The 25,764-nt window shown below is 49.8% G+C and overlaps 1 protein-coding gene across 4 annotated transcripts; it reads right to left on the bottom strand.

Moving 5' to 3' along the window:
* Positions 1 to 303: 303 nt before the first annotated feature.
* PIP4K2B (phosphatidylinositol-5-phosphate 4-kinase type 2 beta) lies at positions 304 to 25,367 on the bottom strand. Of its 4 annotated transcripts, none has more exons than XR_005108026.1 (11): positions 25,027 to 25,203; positions 15,603 to 15,700; positions 13,813 to 13,909; positions 9,698 to 9,850; positions 8,784 to 8,930; positions 8,379 to 8,417; positions 6,918 to 7,031; positions 6,371 to 6,629; positions 5,869 to 5,972; positions 2,870 to 5,180; positions 304 to 2,005 (listed from the first exon to the last, which is right to left on the bottom strand). XR_005108026.1 is itself a non-coding variant. In XM_037411635.1 (11 exons), the coding sequence occupies exons 3-11, from the start codon at positions 15,665 to 15,667 to the stop codon at positions 5,100 to 5,102; spliced, it is 1,059 nt and encodes a 352-aa protein (XP_037267532.1). In that variant the 5' UTR covers positions 15,668 to 15,700; positions 15,944 to 15,992; positions 25,027 to 25,094; the 3' UTR covers positions 304 to 5,099. The 4 variants fall into 4 exon arrangements, 3 of the variants coding, with proteins under 3 accessions (XP_037267532.1, XP_037267529.1, XP_037267531.1); XM_037411635.1 differs by adding an exon at positions 15,944 to 15,992 and having other exon boundaries at positions 304 to 5,180; positions 25,027 to 25,094; XM_037411632.1 differs by having other exon boundaries at positions 304 to 5,180; positions 25,027 to 25,367.
* Positions 25,368 to 25,764: the final 397 nt, after the last annotated feature.

Raw genomic sequence — 25,764 nt, 5'->3', positions numbered from 1 at the left:
TACACTAATCTCCCTCAGTACACGTGTACGTGTGACCGAGCTTCAGCTGCGCCCCAGGGAGGCAGCAGCGTCTCCAGGCGGTATGGCACTATTAGCTTTTCCCATCAAATCTTAATTGGTTCTTAATATCCAGGACTCGGTAAAATCAGTTCTGACTGACAACCCCCCCCCCCCATTTCACAGGCACATATAAAAAGACTTTCCCAGCTGTGGTTTATCTAGGATTTAAAACGACCACGCATGTCACGGAGTAACGGTTGATCATTAGGACGCTTTATAGAGGACAGCAGTAAGGAACAGATGTACACAAAGTTTTAATTTTATTTTTCTCTGGTTGGAGACTCATCTTGTAACATGCATGCATTTCAAAACAGTAACAGTGTCTCAAACTGCTCCTAGCAAACAGACAAGCACAGAGGACTTAAAATTCCTATTTAAAAAACAGCAGTGAAAAAACCTAGAATGCTTTTTTTTTTTTCTCTCCTTAGTTTTAGATTAATTTATTCACATTTTTCAGTTGCACTGATTAGCCCTGCCCACCCTTGTGACCTGTGTAATACGCTCACTTGACACGACTCAATCCAGCTGCTTTCAGCGTTGTGCAGCTGAACAAAAGACCAGCACAACTTTTTGAGTGGTAAAACCAGAAACCACTAAAAATAACGACCAGCAGCTGCGTTCCCCGAGCTTTGCCATCACTATTACACGAGATACTAATTTCAAAGAGCAAGGACAATCGGTAGTGGCTAATACGGATACTGGAGAACGGCTCTGCAGAAGTAGGGGAAGTTGACAGGCAAACCTGAAATGGGGCGTTAAGACACGGACGGGGGAGAGGATGGCTGTTTTTATTTTTTTGGAGCTATTGTAAGGATGATCTGTCTCAGATCGGTTACGCGGTGTTGCAAACCAAGTTTAGGATGCGCACTGACTTCTGCAAGGTCCGTACCACCTGGAGGTTAAACACTCCGACCTCTGTGCAGCTTGAAGGGAGGCATCTATAAAGACTGCATAGTAGTCACAGGACTGGGGGCGTTCGTCCGTCAAGGCTAAGCCACAACTCCTGCCAAACAACAGCTCGTAACTACAACACAACCTCGCCTGGTGCCTTCCTGGGCCAAGAGGCCAGTCCCCAGCTGATGTCCCCGCTGAAGGGAGCCGTGGCAGCACTCCAGAGGGGAAAGCAAGAGTTTCCGCCCAGAAAAGGAAATAAAGATTGAAATGTTTTAGTGTTCTTGCTGATTACGATAATCCAATTCAAAGCTAGGATTCTCAGAAGTGGGAGTACAGCCTCGTCTATGCAGGAAATCTGGAGTCACCTACTACCCCAGAAGTTCTCCCTGTGATGAAGTTTCACAATCACAGATTTTACAATTAAAACCAGGTCAAGCAGAGGCGTGTACGAGACCAGAGGGAAGGATCCCACCGCTCCTTGCTGTGAGAAGCGAACTCCTGCTGATGTTCTCACACAAAGCAAATGCCAGGCCCTCTCCCTAGCGCTGACACCCAGGGTGGGTGCTGCCCGGGACCTCCAGAACACGTGGTTCCTACTAAAGGGTCACCCAACGTGTTCTCGAGTGTTTTTTTATTGCACTATTGGAGCAGAACAGCACCTGAACCGTCACTCTGCACTCTGCCTTCCCTCTCCCCACTCTCATTTACACTGTAGGAGCTATTTCAACAGGCAAGATGTCAGTTCTCTACGTTCAAAGCAGTCTGTAGTTCTTAAAATGTTGCCAGATCAGGTGCGTGAACAGAAAGAGAGAGACCCTCAGTACAGGCAGGACCACAGACCCCGCAGCTGGCTGCTCACACAAACTCACCCTGCCTTCGGACACTGCTACGGTTTCTTTTCCAGCTGACAAAAGAACTGCACTGCGATTTCTTGAAAAATCCTGCACCCTGACCGGCATCTGAGCGCTCTGCCTACCTACTACAACTCTTTCAGCGGAGGGTGGTTTTCAGTCAAATGCACTTCAGTGTAAAGTGTTCCGCGGGGTACATGCTACAGACAGAAATATCTACATTCAGCGAACTAGAACTAAATTCACACCAGAAACAGACAACGAACTAGCACAAAGCAGTTGTAAAACCAGAATTGAAAGGGCTGGGTTTTCCTTTTAAATACTTTTGAGTTAAAAAAAAAAAGTGACCTAAAACAAGATTAAAAAAAAAAAGAAATCAAAACAACAAAAACGAAAGAAAAAGTCCCTTTTAAAAACAAATCAAATATTTGCAGCTTCACTTATTCTGGTAATAAAAATACTGTCTAGAAACAAAAAATTAGCATTTTTAACGTAATGCTACCTCTCAAAATGTAAACAATATACAAAATGCTTATGTTAAACAAAGTTACATACCTGGGTAATACATCATTAAGTGAGAAAATTGCATTTAATTACTTTAATACACACAGTATGGCAACTTGACAGAAGTGGCAGAATTGGGGAAGTGCTAAAGTGAATAGAGTTTATGGGGCTTATCATATCACTTGAGCCAGGGACAGCCAATTTAATTCTCCCAGGAGTTTGTCTGGAGTGGAATAAGAAATCACAACTAGTTAACTGCTCGTAAGCCCTTAGTATCATGGCTTTACTGTAGATCGCTGCAGGAACTAACTGCATTTTAATTTCGTCCCTGTTTATGAAATCCAGTGAATCAGACTGTTCCTCCTAGCTACGCAAGCGTCATTCTTCTACTTTCTTTGGGTTGTTTGTTTTGTAGTGTCTCATTGCAGGATGTCTGCAATTCACTCATTCCCTTCTCTCTTACTCCTCCCCCCCCTTTTCTCTTCTTTAAATACACGATTTAAAGATCAACAGTTTAAAAGGTACAAGCTAGTTTCCCAAAAGGAGAATGGCAAACTTACCAGGCCAAAGTTGCAGATTCAATGCAGAATTTTAAAACTGTCAAGAATAAAAAGCGATTGGTATTTAATTTCTAATTGATAGTAAACTTAAGTGCTTATTGTTTAAGAGAAAAGCAACCAATATAATGCCCACAAAACTAAGCTGACAATACCCTCTAAGTCCTCCCTTTTTTAACGTATTCTCATAGCTGCATTTGTTCTGTGGCTTTTCCAGCTACACACCTTAAGACACGAGACTCTTCAGCCTCCCAGACAACGGTGTGTTAGCCCCCACATCACACAAAATAGGGACTGGACGCCAGTGGCAGAAGAAATTTGTCCCGTATCAAAGGGAATGACCCACGAACGAATAAAAAGATTCATATCCCATTATGACCCCGAATATTAACTTTTGATTTCTTCAAGACTCTATTTACAGTGCACTCTTATGGGCTGAAACTTTTTAGCCCCCCTTTTGTCCCCTTCAAAGTTGAGACCTGTGGGATTCACATCGTGAATGTGGGTATGAACGTAAAAAAACCCCCTCAAGCCCACATTCTGAATCCAGACCAGAGCTAGCGTTAGTCGAGGGAAGTTACCAGGATGTGATGAGCACCAGTTATCTCTCAAAAGGACCAAATTCCACACAGCAAACTGTAGCACGCGTTACAGCACAGGACAGACATTCGAAACAGCGTATTCCCGAAACAAAGGCATATGTGAAAACAGTTTCAAGGCAGATAAGCAACATGTTTCAACTGCAAAAGGTTTGTTCAAAACGCTAAATCCTGCTTAAAAAGGAAAAAAAATAATTAAAAAAAGAACTGAAAGATCTGTAACTGTTGTGCAGCAGAGCTAACAAAACCCAAAGCAAGCCTGACAAGCTTGGCTGTGAAAAATATTACAAGCATTCTGGAGACAAAACAGGACGTTATTCAGTCACGCAAATCGGTTCCAATTCCTGGGGGGGGGCGGGGAATAATCTGGCGCAAGTGTTCAAACATTTCCACTCCTTGACTGTCGCTTAAGAGAGGGGTATGGAGCAGAGAAGAGTAAAAATCACAGCTCAAGTCCCGAGTCCTCTTGAGCAGTGGAACTTGCTCCATAGTCAGAGCTCCCAGCACTCCCCACTGGTAGCGAGTCCAATTCCTTCGTGTGCAAGTCACATTGCCATTTAAAAAAGAAACCAACTAACCAAAGAACCTCTGTCAGGAAACAAATTCAAGTACCTGTTGCAGATCGGGCAAGTAAGGAAGACTGAACATTAGCTAGATTAACACTGGCAGAACTGCGATGTTAAACTGTAATCTAAGAGACACGGCAATTCCTGACTGAGGTGCGACGGGGAAACGTTCCAGATAGTCAAATATTATCCCGAATCTACATAAAAAATGCCTTTTTTTTTTTTTTTTCTTTTATGAAATCTTCATAGCTGGCCAATTTAAAGCACAATGGGTCCGAGCACATTATTATCTGAGGTTGTTCAATGCCTCTACTACTTCTCACACTGTTTTTTTTAGGTTCTAGGAGTTAACACCTTTTTAAGTGATCATCTTTGGTAGATGTTCATTTCCCTCGTCTTTCTTGTAAATCAAGTGCAGTTACAAAAAAATTTTTGTTACTTAAATTAACCAAAAAATATAAAGTGTCCCAGTCTGAATTTACCTAAAGTTCAGCGACTCCTTCTTATCAGAGTAATATTTTCCATCCTTGAAATGGTGAGCTATTTTCCTTCCAACTACTACCAAGAGGGAAATAAAAGGGCTTGTATGTCTTTCTGGTAAAGACAGTCCAATAATAAAAAAAAAATAAAAATAGTAGTAGTTTGTGGAATCAGGCACTGCTTCACTCCCACTGAATGTGATCTAGAGCGACCCCTTCTATACAGTGCCACATATCATATCCCTATGGGATTCTCTTGATCAGAGAGGAGAAAATGTCATTAGAAAGAGCAGTGCTGAAACAATGCACTTTTCTTGTTTTAAAAAGCCCTCAAATCTATGTCTGGGCACTTCTGTAACATAAAAACCCACTTTTCCACCTGGGTCAAGTGGACTGTTGGAGGGTGCACCTAGGATTAGTTTTCTCTGAAGTCACGCAGTGCCACACACTCACCCTTGCACGCACACACACGCACACACACACGCACACCCCACATGCTGCTACAGTGTCTGTTTCAGTGTCACAGGCTGCATTCTCTGTTTGGAAGTAGCCCCTCTTCTCTTCGTTTCTCGCTGAAGGCTGAAGGTGACTATGTCAGGATATTTGAGATAAATTCATTGAAGCGTTTAGAGTACTGCTCTGGATTCACGGTGGAGATCTCTGCCCCAGCCTGCAAGGCAGAGAGGAGAGAGAAGTCACAACACACTCCTCGCAGGGCAGACCCTGCAGCGCTGCAAAGGGTGGAGGAGGGAGGATGGCAGGGAGCGACCACGTCAGCACAGCCAGAGACCCGTAACAACTTGTGATTTCTAGGAAAAAACATCCAGAGAGGTCTAGAGAGATCCCCAAGGAAACCGATTTTAGCTCCAGCTGGACCTTCTGCAGACAACTAAGACAAAGCACTGGCTTTGTTCCCTCGTGGTTTAGAGGAGATTTGGAAGGAGCATGCAAAAACTCCACGTCCCGCTCGCTAACCTGGACCCTTTTCAAGTCCTTTTGGGAAGTTCAGGATTGCTGTCAGGGAACAGGACTGGCCCCAGGAAAGGGACAGGGTCGGGTGTCTCCCTGCAGCCAGTCCATTCCTGCTCTGTGAGGCTGTTTAGTGCCACAGCAGGGAAACGGAGCACCTCCCAAACTGGGACATAAATTCTTAAAGTCATCTCCAACCAGCCAGAGGGAAAGCCTTTCCAAGACAGTCTGAGGAGACTGTAAGTGAGGGAAGAGCTGTTCCTGGGCATGGATCACTGGAGAATTTCCATACTGGTAGAAAAATCAGTGTCAGGAGACATCACACATATGCATGCAGGCAAAGCAGAAGCCCCAAAGCCCATCCTCCCTGCGGGTGGCACGCTGCTTACCCCATGTTTCACTGTTTTGGCAGCATGTGCAGCTTTCTTCTTCGCATCATATGGCGTAAGAATGTCTATAATGGCCATGAAGTACACCTCCTTCCTGGGGGCACCTAGCAAGGCAAGAGAGTTGCTAGCACACCCTGAGCTGAGAGCAAAGCCCAGCTGCAGCCCCCTCCTCAAGAAATACATGGCAGGTCTGTTTTGATGCAACTGGCAGAGAAAGCGAGGCAGCTGGAGGCTGCAGGAGGGCAGAGAAGAACGACTGGAAACAGCACACCAGAGGCCCCCGCGCCCTCCGAACACGCCACTACTCTCCAAGCATCACTTCTAGGGTTCCACCTCACACCAACCGCAGCAAGGGACGGCAGAGCGAAGGGGGGACACTCGGCGGGGTCTCTCTCTCTCTCTCTCTGCGGACAGTCCTCCCACTCCACTTAGCCCAGCCAGACCACGGGACACCTCCTCTGCCCTCCACACCTTCTTCAGGGCAACATTCCGCAATACTCACTTTCGTGGCTTTTCATGGCGTAGACGTCGACAGAAGGATCAAACTCTCCAGGCCCGAAGAAGCGAGGGTAGTTGAGGAGGTTGCCCGGGCTGTCAGGGGGGGTGCCATAGGAGGAAATGGGGTTGCCTCCGAGACCATCGTTCTCACACTCCTCATCCTCTGCCCGATCCTCCACTTCCATCTCTTCCTGCTCTGCTCGGTCAACGTCGTGGATCCCAACCAGCAAGCTGTAGTCCATAATCTTCAGCTGAGCTAAAAACTGGGAGAAAGCGATGAGTGAGAAGAGCAGCATCCATGTGGGATCTGAAATCCTCAGTCCTACCCTGCCAGCATCTCCCTAAGAAAGGGCTGAAGCGAGAGCTAAACCCTTATTAGACTTCAGAGAATCGACACATAGGCTCACATGCCCACTGCCAACAGCATAACCCTGACTATTTTTCCTTGACTGATCCAGGAATGATTTGCTTTTCAGTCCCTGTGACAGAAGCCACAGTGAGGATCCAGCCACGGGAGACAAAAGTAAAAGCTGCCCCCCGGGAAACTCTACCTCCACGTCCCGCTTCAGCTTTTCAAGGAAGTTCTTTTTACTCTCTTCTCCAACGTGCAGCTTCTGACCCTCATTCAAGAAGTCGTTGTCCTTGAATGTTGGTAGATCCTTGGCCTGCAACAAAAACCCTGTGTCAAACTGTCCAACCTCCCCCCCCGCTTCTTGGGGGAGGGCTGTACCCAGATCCATGAGCAATATGGGGATTGCACAGAGACTCTCGTCAAGTGTGGGGCTGCATCAGGGCCGTTAGTGAAGTGGCTCGGCCTGTCCACTAAGTCTGAAAACGGCATCAGGCAGAGCACAGTATCTGCCAGCGAATCCACGTGCTGAGCTGCACCTACGGGGAAACTGAAGGGAGACACGGAGAGCAACTCAACTTTAAAGACTGCCGGGAAGGCATGCTGCAGGCTGAAAGCTTTGACAGTTGGGCTCCAGCCAGAGACAGTCCGACCAGCTCCCAGAATAGAAAAGAAATTCATTTTGTTGGCTTCTGACCTGGGGGGGGGGGAGCAAGGGGTGAAGGCTTGAAAAAAAAAAAATTAAAAAAAATGCTTCCCTCCCTAAAGACTCGAGGAAAAAATTAAAACCACTGCTTTTTGAGGAATCTGCTTGCAGCAGCCCCTGAAGACTCCTCAGGGATATGGAAGAACATACAACCCCTTTGTGCAATTGAAAATTAAATTATTTTGTTCTTAGAATGACATACGAGCATGTGGTAGCTTTATATAGCTCTAATATGAATGGTCTGAGACAAACTGCCTAAGCAGAAAAAGCTAGAGAATAAACAGCCAGCAAGCCGGAGACACTTGGGCACGATGAAGCCGTGCCTTGACGCCAGAGCATTCCGTGTAAATGGAAGTTCCTTGGCTCACGCCAGAGATCTAATTTTAGGGCAGGCTGCAGTAGACCTACTCCGCAGTCCCAAACCTGAAAATCCCAGGGGCAAAACACGTAGTACCATCAGTTCCTGCTGTGATTTCAACAGGGCTTTTCATGGCAGCGTCACAGCCAAAGTTTTGCAGGGGCAGGATTCTTAAGTCACCAGTTCCCCTAACGGCACCAGGAACCAAACTGATGAACACGCTGAGAAGCACAAAGAATTTGAGAGGACCTGGTCCGGTTTATAAAAGCACCTGATGTGAAAGCTAACTGCTGATCTGACTCAGTTTGGTACTCGGGGAGTGCTATGGAGAAATCTTTCCATAAAGACACCCTGGCACTAATGAGGGTTTTGGTGCTTGTGGAATTGTCCCGCAGGAAGCTCCCCCCACTCCTGGTAGTGTCAACATAACAGAGCAGGAAGAGCGGGCACAGCCTGAAAGGTGGCACAAAATCAGGTTATCACTCAGGGCCCAATTAATATCCCCTGTTCAATACCCCTTTGGAAAAGGGAAGTCAGTTGGATCCCATCTGCTTCCAACCACCAGGAGGAAGGAAAGGCTGGCCAGGGATGGTCCATACCTTCTCTTTATCGCTTGCTTCCCTGGATACTGTTGAGCCCTGATAAAAGAATAAAGAAAAGAGCATTGCTGCATGATGTGTCATATTCCCAAAGAATTCACTGACACCACTTAATTCTTCCATACAGAAAAATAATGACAATATTTTTTCAATCAAAAGTGCTCAACCCTTTTTTCATGCTTGGGATAGACTTAGAGATCTTCCTGGTGTAGCGTAGGCCACTTGGGATGGGGGGATGGGAAAGCATTTGAGCCTCAAGAGAAGCTCTATCCAGAGCCCCCAAAACCTGATCCCTTGAACAAAACCCAAAACCCCAGGACCCTGTCAAGTAGCTGCTACAAAGTCCATCGCCCACCCTTCTGCAAAAGGAGCTCTGGGCTCCATGACTGTCCTCCAAACCCTCACCTTCAGGTCGTATTTCCGATGCACAGTCAGCCTGTGACTAAATACATTTCTGGTAACCACCATGTAGGTTTCCACTCCGTCCACCGTGAGCCGATACATGCCCAGGAACTGGGGCAGGAGGGTGTTCCCGTGACACTCCACTATGAACTGGAGGAGAGCGGGGAAAGGAAGGGCAGAGAAAGACGGTACTGTCACACAAAACTGTTCTCTGGCAGAACACAAGCTCAGCAAGAAGTTGATAGCGAAGCCTCCAGTTCCGGCCACCTGACACCGATGTGAAAGGAAAGGAGGCTTGCAAATGGCTTCTAGGGTCTCAAGAAAAGCAAGTTAGGGCATTGTAAGAATCCTCCAGCCCTGAGCAGAGACAGAACATCCCACTGTGTGTGCGTGTCCAGCCTGCTGTAAAAGGCCAAGCGCGCACGTCCTTGCTCAGTCTCAGCAGGGTGAGTGTTGTTGGCACTAGCTAACTTCACTTCTTGTGGTTACCTGAGTGATCTGAAAGTAAAGAGCAGATGGACTGGCAGATAATGTGGACCAGGGTAGAATGCTTCCAGCTGTCCCACTCTGCCCCCCTTTCCCTGCTGCATGTAACTGTCTCCTCCCTGGTCCCCCTGGAAAGTCTAACTCAAAGGACTGAATTAGGAACGTGTTTACAGATCTCAGGTACCAGCGATCCATAATTCATTGATGGAAGGAACAAGGTGAGCTGTGAAGGAGCTCAGCACCGTGAAGAAGCAGGCAGCTGTGCCATAATTGGCTCTCAGATGCTAAGGAACACTGTTTTCTTCTGTAAAAGTTATTTGCAAGTTCTGCTAGGTTGCGCTGTGAATCCAAGCTCCAGTTCCCCAGCAAATCACAAGATGCTCCCCAAGACATTTGCCACCTCCCCTCCCAGGGTTCCAGACTCACCGTACCTGATGGTACTTCTTTAAGATGTTGTGCATCTCTGCTACATCCTCGCTCGACACTGCCTTAATGACAAACCTCCTGTCGTAGGTGGTGAGGAACCGGGCACCACATCGGCCCTGGCTGTCGCTGTTCACTGGGGCGCTTCGCGTCACCGAGTTCTGAGGGAAGCAGAACAAAAAAGTGGGAAGGAGAAGCTGCCACCTCCTTGGACAAGAAAGAAAAGCAGTCCTAGAAAGAGTGGGTGACCAGGACCAGCGCCACAATCTGGCTCTGGAACAACAGACATCCCAGGGACTTTGTGGTCCACCTTGGTACCTGTGACAGTGTTCTGGCTTAGCTTCAGAGCACGCTTGCAAACACGCTCCGCTCGTGACTGTTGATAAACAAGCATCCTTGAGTGCTCAGCACTGCTGAGGTTAACCCAATTGTTTAGCAGTCCGGACATGGAGTTTAGAGCTTTCATCTGGGCCTTTTATTTGCTCACATGTTTTATTCCAACACCTGGCATGCATTTTTAAATATTTTTTTACTAAGGGGTTTTTAAAGAGGCAGTATACACAGGCCAAGACTTCTTAGCCTTTCCTCCTGGAAATTTAAGAACTGCCAGGGTATTTCCAGAACAAGATGAATGAAATGGCCTGCCGCCTTTTCATCAAAAAGCAGCCTGAACTAGCAAAAGTCTTTGTTTGGGAATTCTTTACAGGTCATCCTGAAACTCTCAGCCTCTGCTATTCTTAGAACAGGATGAAAAAGACTGTGAGTATAAATAGCTTGGTTGTTCTTCCGACAACCAGCAGCATCTGTCTTTATATCCCTGTCTCTACCCTTAGCAACGAAACATTGCACTTCTTTGCATATTTGCGGCACAACTGGAAAATCCCATGCAAACTACAGAGCAAATATCTACCACGTTCCCCAAGCCACAGCACGAGCTCTTTGTTCTGACACCTCTCCCCAGGCAGGGGCACTTGCTGTGAGCCTCGTCCCACTGTTAGAGCCACCGCTCTCCACACCTTCCAGACAAAGCCAAGCAGGTCACCGGTCTGCTGTTTGTTTCCTCCGTCACTTCTCAGCAAATGCCCTCCAACTCCACCAGCCCAGCCACCAGCGTTTGTTCAGGAGCCAGCAGGCTCTCACCAGCATTCCCTTGCCACTGGTGCAAGCAGATGCGGGGAGCTGAGACTTGTGCTCCGAAACGCAGTGGTACTGACACCTGGAGAGAGGTCTTTAGCTCAAGGTAGATGTATCTTGCAGGATAGCTCAGGGCTGGATGATGCATTTCATGATGCATTTTTTTAGCTGCTAGATACACCGGTCCCTCCTCCCCTCAGCTCTCTGAAGAGCAGACAGCAGAGGGAGTCTGCTCTTCTGCAGCCGCAGACATGCAGGCAAGCAGAGCCTGCTGCGAAAGAGGGATTTACCATGTCACGCTGCAAGTGAGCCGAGAGGCTTCCTTTCAGAATGAAGCATTTAAAGCTTTTAAAACTTTAATGAAGCAGGGGAAAAACTCTACTCCTGCCAACGGCTTTAGAAACCGTCAGGAAAATAAAGGCAAACAAAAAAAACCCCAACCAACCCTTGCTTCTCGCTGACATTTGCAAACGAGTCTGTGCTACACGGTTTAATCACTCCTCACCTCAAAACCACAGAGCTTTTCTTCTAGAGGAGATGGGAAGCAGAAATTGTGACCACATATGGACATAACTAAATTCACAGCCCTTAGGTTTACTTCGTTCCCTTCCTGTCACTCCCACCTCTTCCACAGTTCGGGTGTTATATTTAGCATTCTGGCTCAACTCCCACTCAAGCCATCACATTTTACCCACCTGAATTTAGCTCAATGGATGTTTTCTGCTTTCTGTTCTAGCCGGACACTTTTTTATGTCTTTTAAAGAGCCAAACTGCTCTACCCCAGAGATGGGAGAAGTAATCCTTCAGAACAACAGGTAAAGTGTAAATGATAAACCAGGTATCGAGAACCAACAAGATTGTGGATGCTTCTACATAAGTTACTTCACATCGTTCTCATAATTTCTTAAAAGAAACTGAGAAACAATTTTCTAAAAGATACTGCAGCGGATGGACTGGGAGACAAAAATAATTAGGAGCTAATGACTTCACTGCATGCAGGTATGGAGGAAGCCAGCACACAAATTCATTCCGTGGTACAGCCAGCCCCGGGGGCAGGGTGCTGCTGGCCAAGCAGTCTCCTCAAGAGCCACATGGCATGAGCTACCGTCAACAGACCAGGAGGGAATGGTACTGCTCCTCCTGGCAAAACGCCATCGCTGCCTGGAGAACGGGCCTGACAGCAGGAAGGAAAAACCAAAATTAGTAATCTAACAGGCATGTGGCTCAAGAAAAGCATGGACTGAGCAGCCGTGTCCTGAAAATAAAAAGAGATCTTCCATCACAAGCAGGAGAGATCTGTGTGTGCAGCTCATGGCTCACAGGTAATTACGAGGCACTGAGCACACACAGGCACAAAGAACACCACCTGCCTCCTAACGCCGGGCTCAGCTCGCTCTGTCAGCAGATGGGCAGTCACCCAGACCAGGGCTGCGACAGGCAGCAGCCAGCACTTACTGTTCCTCCTGGGGATGGCCGGGCCCCCTTGCAGAAGAAAAGCAAAGACAACTGTCAGTTCTGCTTGATAAAAATGTCTCACTTTGAGCAAAGTCCCTCAGAGTGCTCAGCGCACCTGAGAAGAGGCAGGAGAGCAGGACGGGCCCGGCAGTCAGGAGACAGGCAACTGAAACACAGTTACACAAAGAAGCAAAAAGCCTCAAACACCGACCCCGGTATCCTCAGGGGTCACTCCTCGTCACAGCAGGGCCAGCATGCTCCCCCCTTGGTCTGGGAACAAGAGGCAGAGGATGGGATGCAGGTGCTACACATCTGCTCCTTGTCCCATATCACATGACACCAGAAACTGGATCAAGTAGATCCAGTGTCTCACCAGTGCAATGAGCCATGCAGCTGGAGTAAGAAAACAGATCTCTTCATTATAACCTTGAAACAGGGTGAGATCAGGCAATAATCTAGATATAATCAGGGAGAATTTTGACACGCTTGGGGAGGGAGTATACACAGATGTATGTGGACATGGGCACACACAAAGGCAATACCAGAAGGGAGCAGTTTGGTGGGATCAGTAGGAACAGCTCTGCTCCCATCTCCTCTCCCCACAACACAGGCAGTGGGGAGCACGGCCGGGCTCACACGCAAAGCAAAGAAGGGAGAGAGAGGAAGAAGCTTGCACCACTCACCCACCGCTCCAGCGCTACCGTGCCTCTCCGGGTAGTATCTCTCTAGTGAGTATTTTAGTTGAAGCCCTCGACCCGTCAGCGCTGGCCCATCGCCAGCCTTTATCAACTGCAGCGGAGTGCCAAAGATACTAGGTTTAATTACCTAACACTTGGCCCGCCAAAGGCCACGCAGCTATCAAAGCCACCCTCTTTTTCTGCACTGGCTTCCCCTCGTGCTTAGAGGTCTCTAAGCAGCCTGCTACTACACATCTCCTGCATGCACAGGAGTAAGAGCTGTGTGTGGAAGGGTGGGCCTGCTGCAGCAGCAGCAAGAGTTGCGACATCTCTCTTTCACTGGATTTAAGCCCAGCAGCACTAATACAAGAAAATGTCTCTCCTCTCCAAGTCAAGCCTGAGGCTCTGGCCTTAGGGAACACATCCCAAAGCAGCAGCCAGCTTGATAAACCCAATTCAACAGCACCAATGCTTGGCGCAAACACTGGCTTAAAGCAGCACCCGAATCTGTAAAAACACAACAGACTCATTTTCCTTGCAGATGTTCTGCACTAGATCATTGTTATCCTCCAGCTCCTGCCTGTCTGCAACCATCTGCTGCCTCTTATTTTATGCCTAGACTGTAAGCTCTCTGGAGCAGGAACTAACTTCTCATTCTGCAATTGCCCAGTGCTGGGTACAGCAAGATCTACTCCATTGCTGTGGGCCCTGAGGGTTACGGTAAAACCATTCAAGCCACGACTATAAATCCATAAAAACTGACCACACAAGAATGTTGGTATCATAGTTTCTCTGCCAGCTTGGTTATTCTGTCCTGGGGAAAGGCGTTAGGAGGACAGGGAGAGAAGAGACGGTACCTGGTAGTCTTGATCGTCAATCCCAAATCTTTCTCGGAGGTTTCGGAACACCAGTGGACAATACTCCTTAAATTTAAAGCGACTTGGCAAGTTTTCCCTAGGGCAAAGCAGAAAAGGTAATTCTCGTGCAATGATCCGCTTGTGAAATCAAACTCAATTCTTCTCCCACTTCACCGATAACCCCCCAGGATATACAAGCCCCCTCCTACCTGCAAGGGCCCTATTCTGCAAGTATTTACCCCCAGTGGGGTAGCTTGTTTCTCTCAATGCCTACAAAAGTCACCTGTTCATAGAAATGCTTGCAGGATCCAGCTTTTGACTAATAGGCTCTCTGGATAAGGATGTCTGTCTTGCAGAACAATCTCCTCTGTCACAAGCACAGATCTGACAGAATAATTTCTCTCTTTCCTCCTCCTTTGTTGCTTTGTTCTGTTCAGTAACACAGCTGCCCCCTGCAACACACTGTTACTGTTTTAAGATGAAAAGCTGGAGGAAGGGGGGGGGGGGGGAGGGGGGGGCTCTGATTTCAGATCAGATCAGATCACTCGTGCGTCAAAAGAAAGGTCAACACACCACAAACCATTTCACCCAGAACGCAAAGGAGAGAGGGTGAATCAGCTCCAGTCTGGCATGTTCCAGACCCACGCGTTACAGAGTGAGCTTTGGTGCCAGGCCTCGGCAGAGCACAGCACAGTGGACAACAGACAACGGTCCCTGTCGCTGAGGGATGCTGCATCTACTCAGTGGACAACAGACAACGGTCCCCGTTGCTGAGGGATGCTGCATCTACTCCCTGCCACAGCTCTTATCCTACCCAGTGGGAAGAAGCAGAGAGGATGGTCCCGCTTGGACTCAGTGGGAGATTTTGTCAGCTCATTCTCAATGAGAATCCTTTGCACCAATACGTGGGAAACTAAAATCTATGTAGGAGAAGAGGGAAGAGCAGATACTGCAAATTGTAAGTGCCAGAGAAGACAAACTTTTGAATCACACTCCCACTCTCAAAAAGCTGATCCCTGTGAAACTTAGTGAAAACGAAGCATTAATCAGGGAGCACCGCAGACCTGCACACACGCAGAGACAGGGCGGAGAACACGGCTCCGAGCATCAGTCACAACTGTGGCTTTAAACCAGCTTCCAAAAATTGATCTTTTGAGAAAAGAGGGTAACTCCATACAAACCCCATGGGCCAGGGGTATAATGCAGCTTCACAGCTGCCTCCTGTGAACAGGCAAAGGGACAAGGAACCTGGCAGGTCACGGAGAGCAAGCTCCTGCCCTCTCCTCCACGGTTCTGGGCTTTGGGTTCTGCTGGTCAGGACAGGACAGGACACGCAGGCAAGCCACAGCAGCAGTCAAGACACAGTCCTGCATCAATTCTGTGCATAACCAAGATGTGCAGCGAACTCTGGCCCTAGGGCTTTGGACAAGTTTTACTTTGTGAACTCTAAAATATTGTCATCTACCCAGCCCAGCGAATATCTATGTGTAACTAGCTTTGTAGCAGTGCCACTTCCGAGCCTGGCCTTACCAGACCTCTCATCACTCAAAGGATATAAACCAAAGCACAAAACAGCATCTCAGGGACAGACTGACCCCTCACCGTGTCCTGTTGAGTGGTCTGGGCAGGGCACAGACTCGGGGCATGTGTCCAACCATACCAGATCCTCTTGGCATTACAACAGGAAACAAACCAAAAGGCCTTCCCCACACCAGTCCCCCCCCCCAGCAAAGAGCTCAGAGACAGAGCTCTCTCGACAGAGACAAACAACTTGGGAAGCAACTACTTACTTGTTGAATAGATGATTGTCCACCTTAATCTTACTGTAGGCTTTAAAATCGTCGGGCATTAACATGACAGGGACGGGTACATTGCTGAGTTCATTGATCTAAAAGAGAAAGGAAACAGAGACTCAAACCCCAAGCACCACTGCCCTGCAGTTACCGTCAATGGACTTAGGGGATGCCAAATACCCCAGCAGCTGTTTTCGAAGCAATATAACCCATCAGACTTCCAGAGCAACTTGTGCTGAAGCAACCTGGAGAATGCTGTGGTTACAAGCCACAGAAGTATCTCGTTCAGTCATGTGGTGAGTACTCCTGAGCCAGCCTCGGCTCTTTCATCTGCTCACCTTCCACTGATCCTCCAAGACACAGCTTAGAATCGAGACAAACCTAAGACTGAGAAATAGCAGATGTTACGTTTTAAGGAAATCACCTTTGCCTTTATTTAAGAAATGTTGCATCAGCCAATTTCTCAACTAGTTGTCACTGCTACAAATCATGGATGACCAAAGACTTCAACGTGGCCACCCAGAACAGACTCTGGGTAGCTTTGGTGCAGCACAGCACAGCTCCCTTGTAGATGCTGTTTCCATGCTCGCTGTCTCTTGTTGCTCTTATCCCACCTTCTCTAAAGGGATGAGTCACCCCACTAGATTGTTTTTGCTCCTTAGTCATGTGTGGCAGCCACAGGAATACAGGGAAGCAAAAGAATGAACGTTCAGCTACTATTGAACAGACAGGCTCATGCTACAGCACCCAGCAGCAAAAGCAGCAACATTAAAAAAAAAAAAAAAAGTTAAAAAACCCCCTAGCTCTGGACTGTATCTGGCAACCCTGCTCCAGACAAGCCCGCACACCGACAAGGCTGTGCCAGCATTCAAGAGCAGGTCAAGAGGCAGCACGTTTCTGAGCTGCCTTTTCCGAGGACGGCCCCAGTGTCATTCATTCACACGGACTTCACTGGAATCACACAGTAAGTCCCACCACATTGAACTGCTATTAACACACTGGATTGAGGAAGCAATTTCATTACAACTCCATTCCCACAATTACAGTGCCAAGCAGGTAATGCTGGAGAGAAGCAGACAACACTGACAACAGCGGGGTTTGGCTGGGAGTCAGGCCTGGGGTCTGTTCCCAACACCAAAATCTTCGGCAGGTCAAGTGACTTCCAGCACACTTGGAAAGCACGCAGCATTTCCCTGCTGACTGGGAGCAGGGTCTGAGCCGCCAGCCTAAGGAAACGGACTCCAGCTCTGGGATTCCTTGCATGTAACAGGACACACAATCCTGGCCAAAGAGCTGCTGCCACATCTCCGAGGAGGAGGCAGAGATGAAAGGAGGCATGAGGGAGCCATTCTGCAGCAGGATGTGTGGCACAGTTCAGCTCTGCAATGACCATGGAGGTCCTAGCCCTGGAGACATGCAGCGAGCTGTCTAATTATATGAGCAAGCCTTTGATGAGGTAGGTATTTTTCACATCCTTTCTCCATCATTACCAATGAAAAAACAGATCAGATTTAACAAATGTCAGACTGGCAAGAGAGACACATACACGCTGCAAAGAGAAAGAGATGACTATTTTCAGAGACAGCCAACCCACACAACAGACAAGTGGAAAGTAAACCGGCCACCGCTCCATTAAGAGCAGAGATGGTGCTCTTTAAAGCCCTGGCCTGTATTTACCTTATAGCAGCACCAAGGAGCATTAAGCACTCCCATAAAGTGCTCTGGGATATATGGAGAACGCTGGGCAGATGAATGAATAACTAATGTCCTACGCCTCCCATCACTGGTAATCACCATGGAGCCAATACCCCCGGCTCAAGCCAAAGGCTCTATCCTGCTCCTCGAGCCGCAGCCAGAAGAGAGGAAAGGTGAGGAAGGGATCTCCCAGATCCTGGTGCCCTGTATCAGAGAGCCCCATGCAGTGATTTCCCCTCCGGGTGCAGGGGGGAAGAGAAAACAGCTAATTCCGTATCAAGAAAGAGGCGCTGCCTCGAGCCACTAATTATTGCTGTCTAACAGGAGGGGAAGCCCGACAGCACAGCTCCTTAGACACGCCTGTTCTCAGCCCTCTTCTCGGCAGTGGGTAAGGCACAAACAAGCTATTATCAGCTTGTTCCAGAGCGGAGGAAGGGTGCTGACGGCTGAGAGGGAACAGCGATGTGGAGATTGTCTCCTCCCTGCCAGAAATTCAGACACAAATGTTAGCAAAGTGAGATGTCAAGCCGTCTCTGGATGTCCTCGTTTCTGCCAAAGCAGAAACCTCAAAGCAAATGTTGTACCTGTTGCAACTCTCCTGACTGGCAGAAATGGTGCGCAAGGATACCTCGTCTCATTTAAAAGATGCCCTGACTCTTCCCAAGATACAACAGCCTGACAACAGCCAAAAAAATCTCCCCTGCCGAAGCAGCTGCGCACAGCAGAGCTTTCTGGATGCTTCGGGATTCCGGCTCTAGAGGAGACGGGGAGAAGGAAGGGGTTCATGCTGGGGACTGCTGAAGAGCTGAACTGGCCATTTCTAGCCCCAGCACTGCCAGCCTGCCCTCTACTGCACAAGGCAGCTCTTGGTCTGATGGCCGCTAGGTCTCCGCTCCTGACACCAGTCTGAAAGCAAATTAGGGTTTTTTTTGTTGTTGAGGGTTGTTTTTTTCCCCCCATCTGTTTTTCAAGCAACAGGGACGTGCGCTGTGTGCTCCTACGGCAACTCCTGTGCTTGATGCTCTCCTCAGGATGCCAAAGGGAGAGGAATGAAAAGCCCCCACACTTAGAAAAGGGATATCCCAAACCCTCCCTTCTCCGAGTGCAATCCTCAGCATCCAGTTCCCCTTCCTGAGGCTTATCGGGCCAGCTCCTGCGGCATGGTGCCAAGGGAGAGATTAGGAGACCTTGCCCAAATGAAAGCAGTGGCCAGCACTGCTCTACAGGGATCCTCTCCTGTGCTTATCATGGTGGAATCTGAGCAGCCTCCGAGAGCAACGTGACTAACGCCTGGCACATGTTTGCTCTCTCGCCTTCTCCCCAGGGAGAGGCGTGTAGCAGGAGATATATATATAGCAGAGTGTGTGTGTGTCTCTGTATTTATGCTACAGAAGGCAAGGTCGCAGCAAGGTGCATAGCGATGAGGTGCCCAGCAGCCCCTGGCTCCCGGGGAGCCCATTCCCACGGATCTGACCCGCCTGTCTCCCACAGAAAGATGTCAACCAGCTGTAGAAAGCTGGCCCGTACCAGGACCTTTGGAGATTCCTGGGGCTGGCCGCAGGGACTTGGTTCTTTGTTGGGGAAGAGGCAGCTGCAGGGAGCAGAGGTGCAGCAGCAGCAGCCAGCACCGCAGCCACACACCTCAGCCCCCCGGCGCAGGGGTCACGGGCTACTTTGAGAAGCACAGCAACTGCGGAGGGAGGTCCGTGCTGCACAGCAGCCTGCGCCTGGGGTATTTCCATACCTCCACTACAAAGGTCCCCAAAGTGGAAAAAGTGAAGACTGGCTAATTTAGAGTGCAAGCTCTTCAGACCAGGGATCTGTCTCCAGACCCAGCAGGATGCTGCTTTTCTGTAAGGCATCCAGCTTTTTAGATCTAATCTGCCTTTGAATCCTCTTGGAATTAAGCCTCTGGTTTTGCACAGTACTCTTATGCCAGGAGTTTTCTATTCCCCCACTGGGTAGAAAGCACAGACAACCTGACAGGGACCGCTCCGGGCTCAAAGCACCATTAAGAAGCGCATTTTGCCACTGCCACCTGCATCTTGCAGAAAGACACAAGACGCTAGCCCTGCCCCTCCCCAGGTCAGAGCCAGCGTGAATGGCACATGCCCGACAGCCTCACAAAAGGCTCAGCCACTCACCAGGCTCAGAGGCTCTCAGTGGAGCTCAGAGGATTTAAAACCAAGACACATTTTAGACAAACCCATTGACTTCACAAGGCAACAGCAGGGGCCCTAAGAAAGGGATGCTTCACATTTCTCTGCTGGTTTCACCGTATTCTGAGAACAAAGGAGCAATTTCCCAAGCAAGGCAAGCAGCCCGGTGTGTCTGGAGGTCACCTCAGCAAGGAGAGAGGAAGGGCAGCAGATCACCTGGTGTGTCACACCAGCCACCATCCCAGCCAGAGCCGCAGAGGGCAAGGCAGCCAGATGCCACTGAAGGAGAGACCGGGGCTTGGGGCAACAGCAGTAGGTGAGGGAGGGAAGACCCTCACCTCTCCAAAGCCGCAGCTGCCACCCTCCTCTTCCATTTGCCCAGCACCCAGAGGAGCAGCCAGCTCAGCTCTTGTGTTTCTCCAGCTCGCCAGCCAGCAGCTCCCCCTTTCTCCTCGCAGGAGTGGCCAAGCCCTTCATCCTCAGTCAGCAAAATTCATTTTTGCCTACGCTGCTGAGAAGTCTACAGCCACCCCTGGCCTTTTAGGGCTGGAAAAATACCACCTCCCCTCTGCCTGTTAAGCTTTTATTTCCTGGTCACTTACTTGAATTCTTGAGCAACACCAGTCAGTACAGTTCTGGGTTTATCTGTAGTTGATAATTTGTCTTCCTCACCAAAGCCAATTCCTTTTTCAATAAGAGACACATCAATATTCTGTGTCATTCAGGGACAGCTGTTAGAACGAATGGGCCAGGCATAATTTTGTTTCAAAACCTGACTGTAGCCTCAAAGTGGCAATTACCATTAGTAAATTGATGGGAAAATGCAATTTGTTTACTAACAAGATCCAGATGATGGAGTGTGTGAGTCTCCTCTCTAGGATTCTTTACAACAGGAATTTGCTCAGGAAAATAAAAATACTTTGTCCCTCTCAAAGCCTTTCAATCAGGCATCGCAAAGTACTTTGTAAGCGTTACTTAAACTTCATAGTACTCTGGGGAAGTAGGCAAAAGAAACACATAGCAAAATCATGTTAACTAGCATGGAGACAAACCCACATCTGCAGCAGAACTTTGCTGCTGCTTAACACAATAGAGCAACCGGGCAACGGTTTGAGAAAAAAATACCGTTTTCCATGAATTAGAGCATGATTAATCAGTATCCAAGCTAACCAAACCCCCCATGCAATGCTCTGGAAGCATGAATCTTGTAGTCAATAATTTCTATCAGCACTCTGGGGACACCAGCATGCTTTAAGAGGGGAAAAAAGCATCCCCTAGTGACAGCAAACCCACCTCTTCCCAAACAAAGTACTTGGAAACCTGCTGGGAAGGACTCCCGTGTCCTGACAGAGCTGCAGCACAACGCTGCGTCACTGGCAGAGGAATCAGTCAGCACTACCCTGCTGCCCCGCCAGCACAGGCCCGTCACCCATCGCATCAGCACGGCCCCAGGACCACTGCAAAGCATCCATCCTCCCGGTCCACTCACAGGTAGACAAAGCTATTGCTTCCCCCGGTTCTAAGGTCAGCTGAGGAATGGAAAGGTTAAACGACCTACCCATGGCCACATGAGTCAGTGGCAGAGCAAGCAACTGAGCCCCATTCTCCTCGCTGAACTACCCACGAAAACCTTTTCTCTCCACTCCCCAAGAAGCAAAAGGGCTCCTGGAATCCCTATTTTAACAGGAGGTCCTGGGAGAAGAAGGTTCAGAGCCACTGGCCTCGATCATTAACATGGGCTATCATCGCCATCACCATATGCTGCACTCTCCAGAGGTCAATTAGAGCCACAGCAGACAGCAAGTGTTGGAAAGGACAAATACATGCTGTTTACCCTGTGCCAGTACCAATTTATAGGACTTCAACATTTGATATGTGGCAGATGCTGCTCTGGCTAGAATTAACATGGCAACACCAAAAACAACACTGCAGAGAAGGGAGAAGCGTGCTGCAAATCCCAATTTTGCTATTTCAGTTGAATGCTAAATAGCTGTGTTTTGTACTGGCTGGCACCACTCCTAAAGGTCCTAGGAGATCGGCTGGTGCTTCAGCCAGGAATCGGAGCCTCTGGAGCGCAGGAGGCTGCCTCGGGCGAGATCCACACAGCCAACAGAAGAGATCTACCCATTTCCACAAAAACGGGATTTGTTTATGCCTACCCTCTGCTCCTGCCAACATACACAGAGCTCCAGGGGTTGTTTCCAGTCGATGAACCGCCACCTAGAGAAGCATCATCATGGTCCATATGAACTCAACTGTTCATTTAATGAGCGGATACAAGAGTCACCTCTCCAACAACCCCCGAACTCACTGGGATCCCAGGGCCTTGTATAATCAGCACCGTACAACCGTTTCTATGGTTTCCAGAGCATCATACAACACTGCTGTGTTCATCTTGCTGTTCAGTGCGAGATGGCTTCTCCCTTCCAGAACCATCACAACTTTTCCTCCGCTGCTGGCGAGCTCCCATGCACACGCGTCCAGCCAGGGTGTGGAGAACGTGCATGGAGCAACACGCGCATAACCAACACCAAGGAGCTGCATCTCCTCTTCCAATGCCATGACAACAGCAGTCGCAAGCAAAGCTTCCCCGGGAACCATCTCCACATTTGCTGAATTTTACAGTGCTTTATAGAAAACTCAGAAAGCAAGGATGAGTCTCTCGAGCCTCTGAGACTCCACCTTTTTCTCCTATCTGCATGAGTTCTCCCCTCCCCTCCATGGTTTTCTAGTTCAAAATTTAGCTGTCAGACTAATACCACCCACGTTTGGCCCTGCTTACACCAGCCACAGCCCAATCCCGATTCACGTGGTTTAAATGCTGGCTGGGGACCACCAGGACAGCCAAGACCCAGCTCGCTGTTTAAACAGAAATGCTCAGTACTGTGTTCCAGAAACCAGTTCCTGTTCTTGGTGTGCTAACATCATTGCTCCTGATCCTCTCCAGACCCATCACTGCCTGTATTCACACCAGCTGCTAACAAGCTTGTTTAAATACAAGGCAGGGCCAAACTGTTGCCAGACTCAGTTAATGGACCCAAGGGAATTTCTTCAGTCAACAGAAATGGTGGATTGCATAAAATGGTTGTTTGTTTGATTTGTCCATGAAAAAGTTCATCTCGAATGCAAGTATTTTTGATAGAATCTTCCTGGCACAACCTTGTGGCTGTGCTGATAGCTGTTTTCTCCTCTTACTACTGTAGGGATCCCAAGGCAGGGCTCCACAGATACAGCCAAGAGATTCACCCCTCCTTTTATTAATACTGGTCCAGGAGCAAAATATTAAACACACCACCCACCCCACGCCGAGATTTCCAATGAAGTTCAAAGGCACTCCCGAAAAGTATTTCTAAACTGTCCAGAACCATCTGCTGGAAGCACGTAAGCAACTCTGCTTCCCACATAACCAGGGCACCAACATCATCTCCCAAACGCAGACCAGGATGAGCAGCTGCTCACGTGCTGAGTGAACAAAGCCACCGCAGCTCACAGCCTGCTCTGCAGCACAGTCACACCAGCCACCAACCCTTTAGGCACTCACAAGGCTCACCCAAATGCAGAGTGAGAGCGGTGGCAGAGGGGAAAACAGGCTCGCAGGAATTTGTTGGGAAACCCTGGATGCGTGTCCAAGGATGAGGAGATCATAGCTGAAATTTTCTAACCCTCTTCCCTGCCCTCCAGATATGGTCCTCCTTTCTGGCACCAATTTCTTCATAACGTGCATCCAAGATAATCTCGTTACTAGCTTAGCGTTCATACAGAACTACCAGCTTCCCTTCTCCCCTTTGCCTAAGTATTTCACAGCCAAGTGCCCCAGAAGTTACATTGTCCTCATCCAGTGCCTAAAAAAGTTGCCAGATTCATCCTACCCAGACAGCTACAAAAAAAAAAAAAAAAAAGAAAAAAATTGCCACCAAGTAACAACTGTCCCTAAGAAGCCCCAAATGAAATTCAGAATAATCCCACCAATTTCCATTTCTTCAGGGCTCCTAATAGCACCACTGATCAAAGCCTGATTAAATTCATTATCCTGCTTCCTGGGCAAGGCTCTGAGCAGCAAGCACTTGGAACATCCTTTGACTCAGAAAGACAGCGCTGTGTTGAACTACATTTGGAAGCTTTCACTCCATCATCAGAGAAGCTAGAAATGCAATTCTAATTTATTTTGTTGGTTGTGTGCTATTTGTTTCTGCAAGATTTAAGGCTAAATCCCTTTCACTCTCTAGGAAACATCGACTAATCCACTGGAGAAAGAGGTGCCTTTGAGCCCTAAAAGCGTATTCATTTCTGAAGGGATGAGGTTTCTGAATTCTTTGACCACCTGAATATTCCATGGTAAAATCAATCCTCCTTTCCAGCACAAGATTTGTGCCTGCCATCACAGATGAGGGAGAAGTTTCCAGAGAAAAAAAATAAAGACGGATGGATTAAAGAGCTGAGCCACCAGACGTTTCCAACGGACCCTCTCCCAGCTCCCTCCCAAGACCTGTACCAACCACTACCCAGAGAAACTGAGGCAGAGTCCAGGAGACACACATGGCCAGAGTTCTGCTAGCTGAAGCCTAAAGTCACACCGAGACAAGGCTGGGCAGATGGGGCCAAAAAGACCCTTTTGTATTTTGGGATGGAGATAAGAGACACATGTGATTGTTCTCATACAGCCAGCTGAGGAGGATTGTCACCACGCATGTGGGACCTCGTGGTCATCACACGTGGGAGTCCCCTTGCTGTAACAGGGCCATAGGGGCTGCCCCAGAGAGAAAACCAGGGGCTGCGACAGGGGACAGCGCCGTGGGTGTCAAATGGGTGTCCTTGGGGTCCCTGGTGCCAGAGAGGGGGGGTGCCAGGGCAGCAGCACCCTACACCAAGGGGACACAAACTGAAAGGGTATTGCTCCCCCTCCCTGGTCCGGGGTGAGGGGGGGGGGGGGAGGCGTTGGGGAAGAAGTGTTGGAAAGGGTGGTGGGGGAGAGGACACAGGGTGGGTGTGAGGGGGCAGGCTGCTCTGGCAAAGCCGTGTCTAGCAGCAGAGAAACCTAATGCCACCCCAGGCGTGAGGAAGGCGATGTGTGAGGGGGACACCCTGACCTGGGAGGGGACCCAAACTGCCTGGGGATGAGGATGCTGTGGGGAAGGAGTCCCAAACCCGGGAGAGAGGCACCCCCAGGGCCAGGGGCAGCCTCCTCACGGGGCGGGCATCCCCCAGGCCAGCAGGATGCGGGGTCCTGGCCCAGCGGTGGGTGCCAGGGAGTGGGGATCCAAGGGAAGGACCAGGATTAGGGATGGGATGCCAGGGGGGAGGGAAGGCTGCGATTTAGGGGGAAAGCGGGTTTGGGGGAGTGAGCCCGATCCAGGGGGCGAGGGTGGGAAAAGGGCCCTGCCTGAGGGAGAGGGGGGGTAGGGCCCGATCCGCGGGGCGAGGGCGCTGGTCTGAGGGGGAAAGCCCAGGATGAAGGGGATGAAGGCCCCGTCCCGAGGGGCTGGGGAGGGCCCGGGCCGGGGGGCGGCGGGGGGGGGGGGATCCCGCGGCTGAGGGGGCGAGGAGGGCCCGCTGCGGGCCGCGCTCACCGTGTGGTTGGCCCCCCACATGAGGACGCTGAGCAGCGGCTCCGAGGCCCGGAACAGCTTCACCTTCTGGCACACGAAGTGTTTCTTCTTGGTTTTAGTCTTGCTGGCGCTAAGGGCCGAGCCCAGCGCCGCCCCGACGCCCCCCGCCGACGAGCCCCCCGCGCAGTTCGAGGCCATGGCGGAGCCGGACCGGCAGCGGCACCGGGAGCCGGACCGAACCCCCTCCCGCGGGTTCCCCCCTACCAGCGCCTCCGCATGGTTCCGCCCGGCCAGGCACACGCCCCCCCCTCCCGCAGTGGTACCGCCCGCCCCTGTCAGCCCCTGCCCGTTGGTCCGGCTCGGCCCGTTAGCTTCTCCCTCGCCGTCCCCCCGCCGCTGCCGCAGTGGTTCTGTCCCCGCCTCCCCCTGCCCGCCCCCCCCCCCCCCCCCGCGGTGGTTCGCTCCACCGCTGAGGAGGAGCCGCCACGGCCGGCCGAGCCCGCTCCGGCCCCGCTCTGAGGAGGCGCCAAGATGGCGGAGGGCTGAGGAGGTGGGGAGCGGGAGGTACCATGTCCCCGCCGAGGAGGGGGAACCCCGGCTGCTAAGGAGTGGGAGCGCGGCGCTGCCCGCTGGCTCCCGCCGGCTCGGCGTGCGGTAGGAACGGGAAGAACCGCAGCACGGCTTGGGCTGAGAGAGGGAACAGCGGGCAGGGCTGGGCGGAGGGAGAGGGAGGGGAAAGAAAGCCTCCTTCCTTCCTCC

Source organism: Falco rusticolus, chromosome 18, assembly GCF_015220075.1.
Source record: "Falco rusticolus isolate bFalRus1 chromosome 18, bFalRus1.pri, whole genome shotgun sequence".
Classification (NCBI taxonomy): domain Eukaryota; kingdom Metazoa; phylum Chordata; class Aves; order Falconiformes; family Falconidae; genus Falco; species Falco rusticolus.
The sequence above is the reverse complement of the archived record's forward strand: the minus strand, read 5'-3'. Positions and strand labels throughout refer to the sequence as shown.

Excerpts from the sequence above, each read along its gene's own strand:
- PIP4K2B (XM_037411632.1), bottom strand. The coding sequence starts at position 25,203 with ATGGCCTCGAACTGCGCGGGGGGCTCGTCGGCGGGGGGCGTCGGGGCG. Across the intron at positions 8,931-9,697 it reads TCTTAAAGAAGTACCATCAG|TTCATAGTGGAGTGTCACGG; the intron begins GTACGGTGAGTC and ends GCTCTCCTCCAG. Across the intron at positions 5,973-6,370 it reads CGCCATGAAAAGCCACGAAA|GTGCCCCCAGGAAGGAGGTG; the intron begins GTGAGTATTGCG and ends TTGCCTTGCTAG.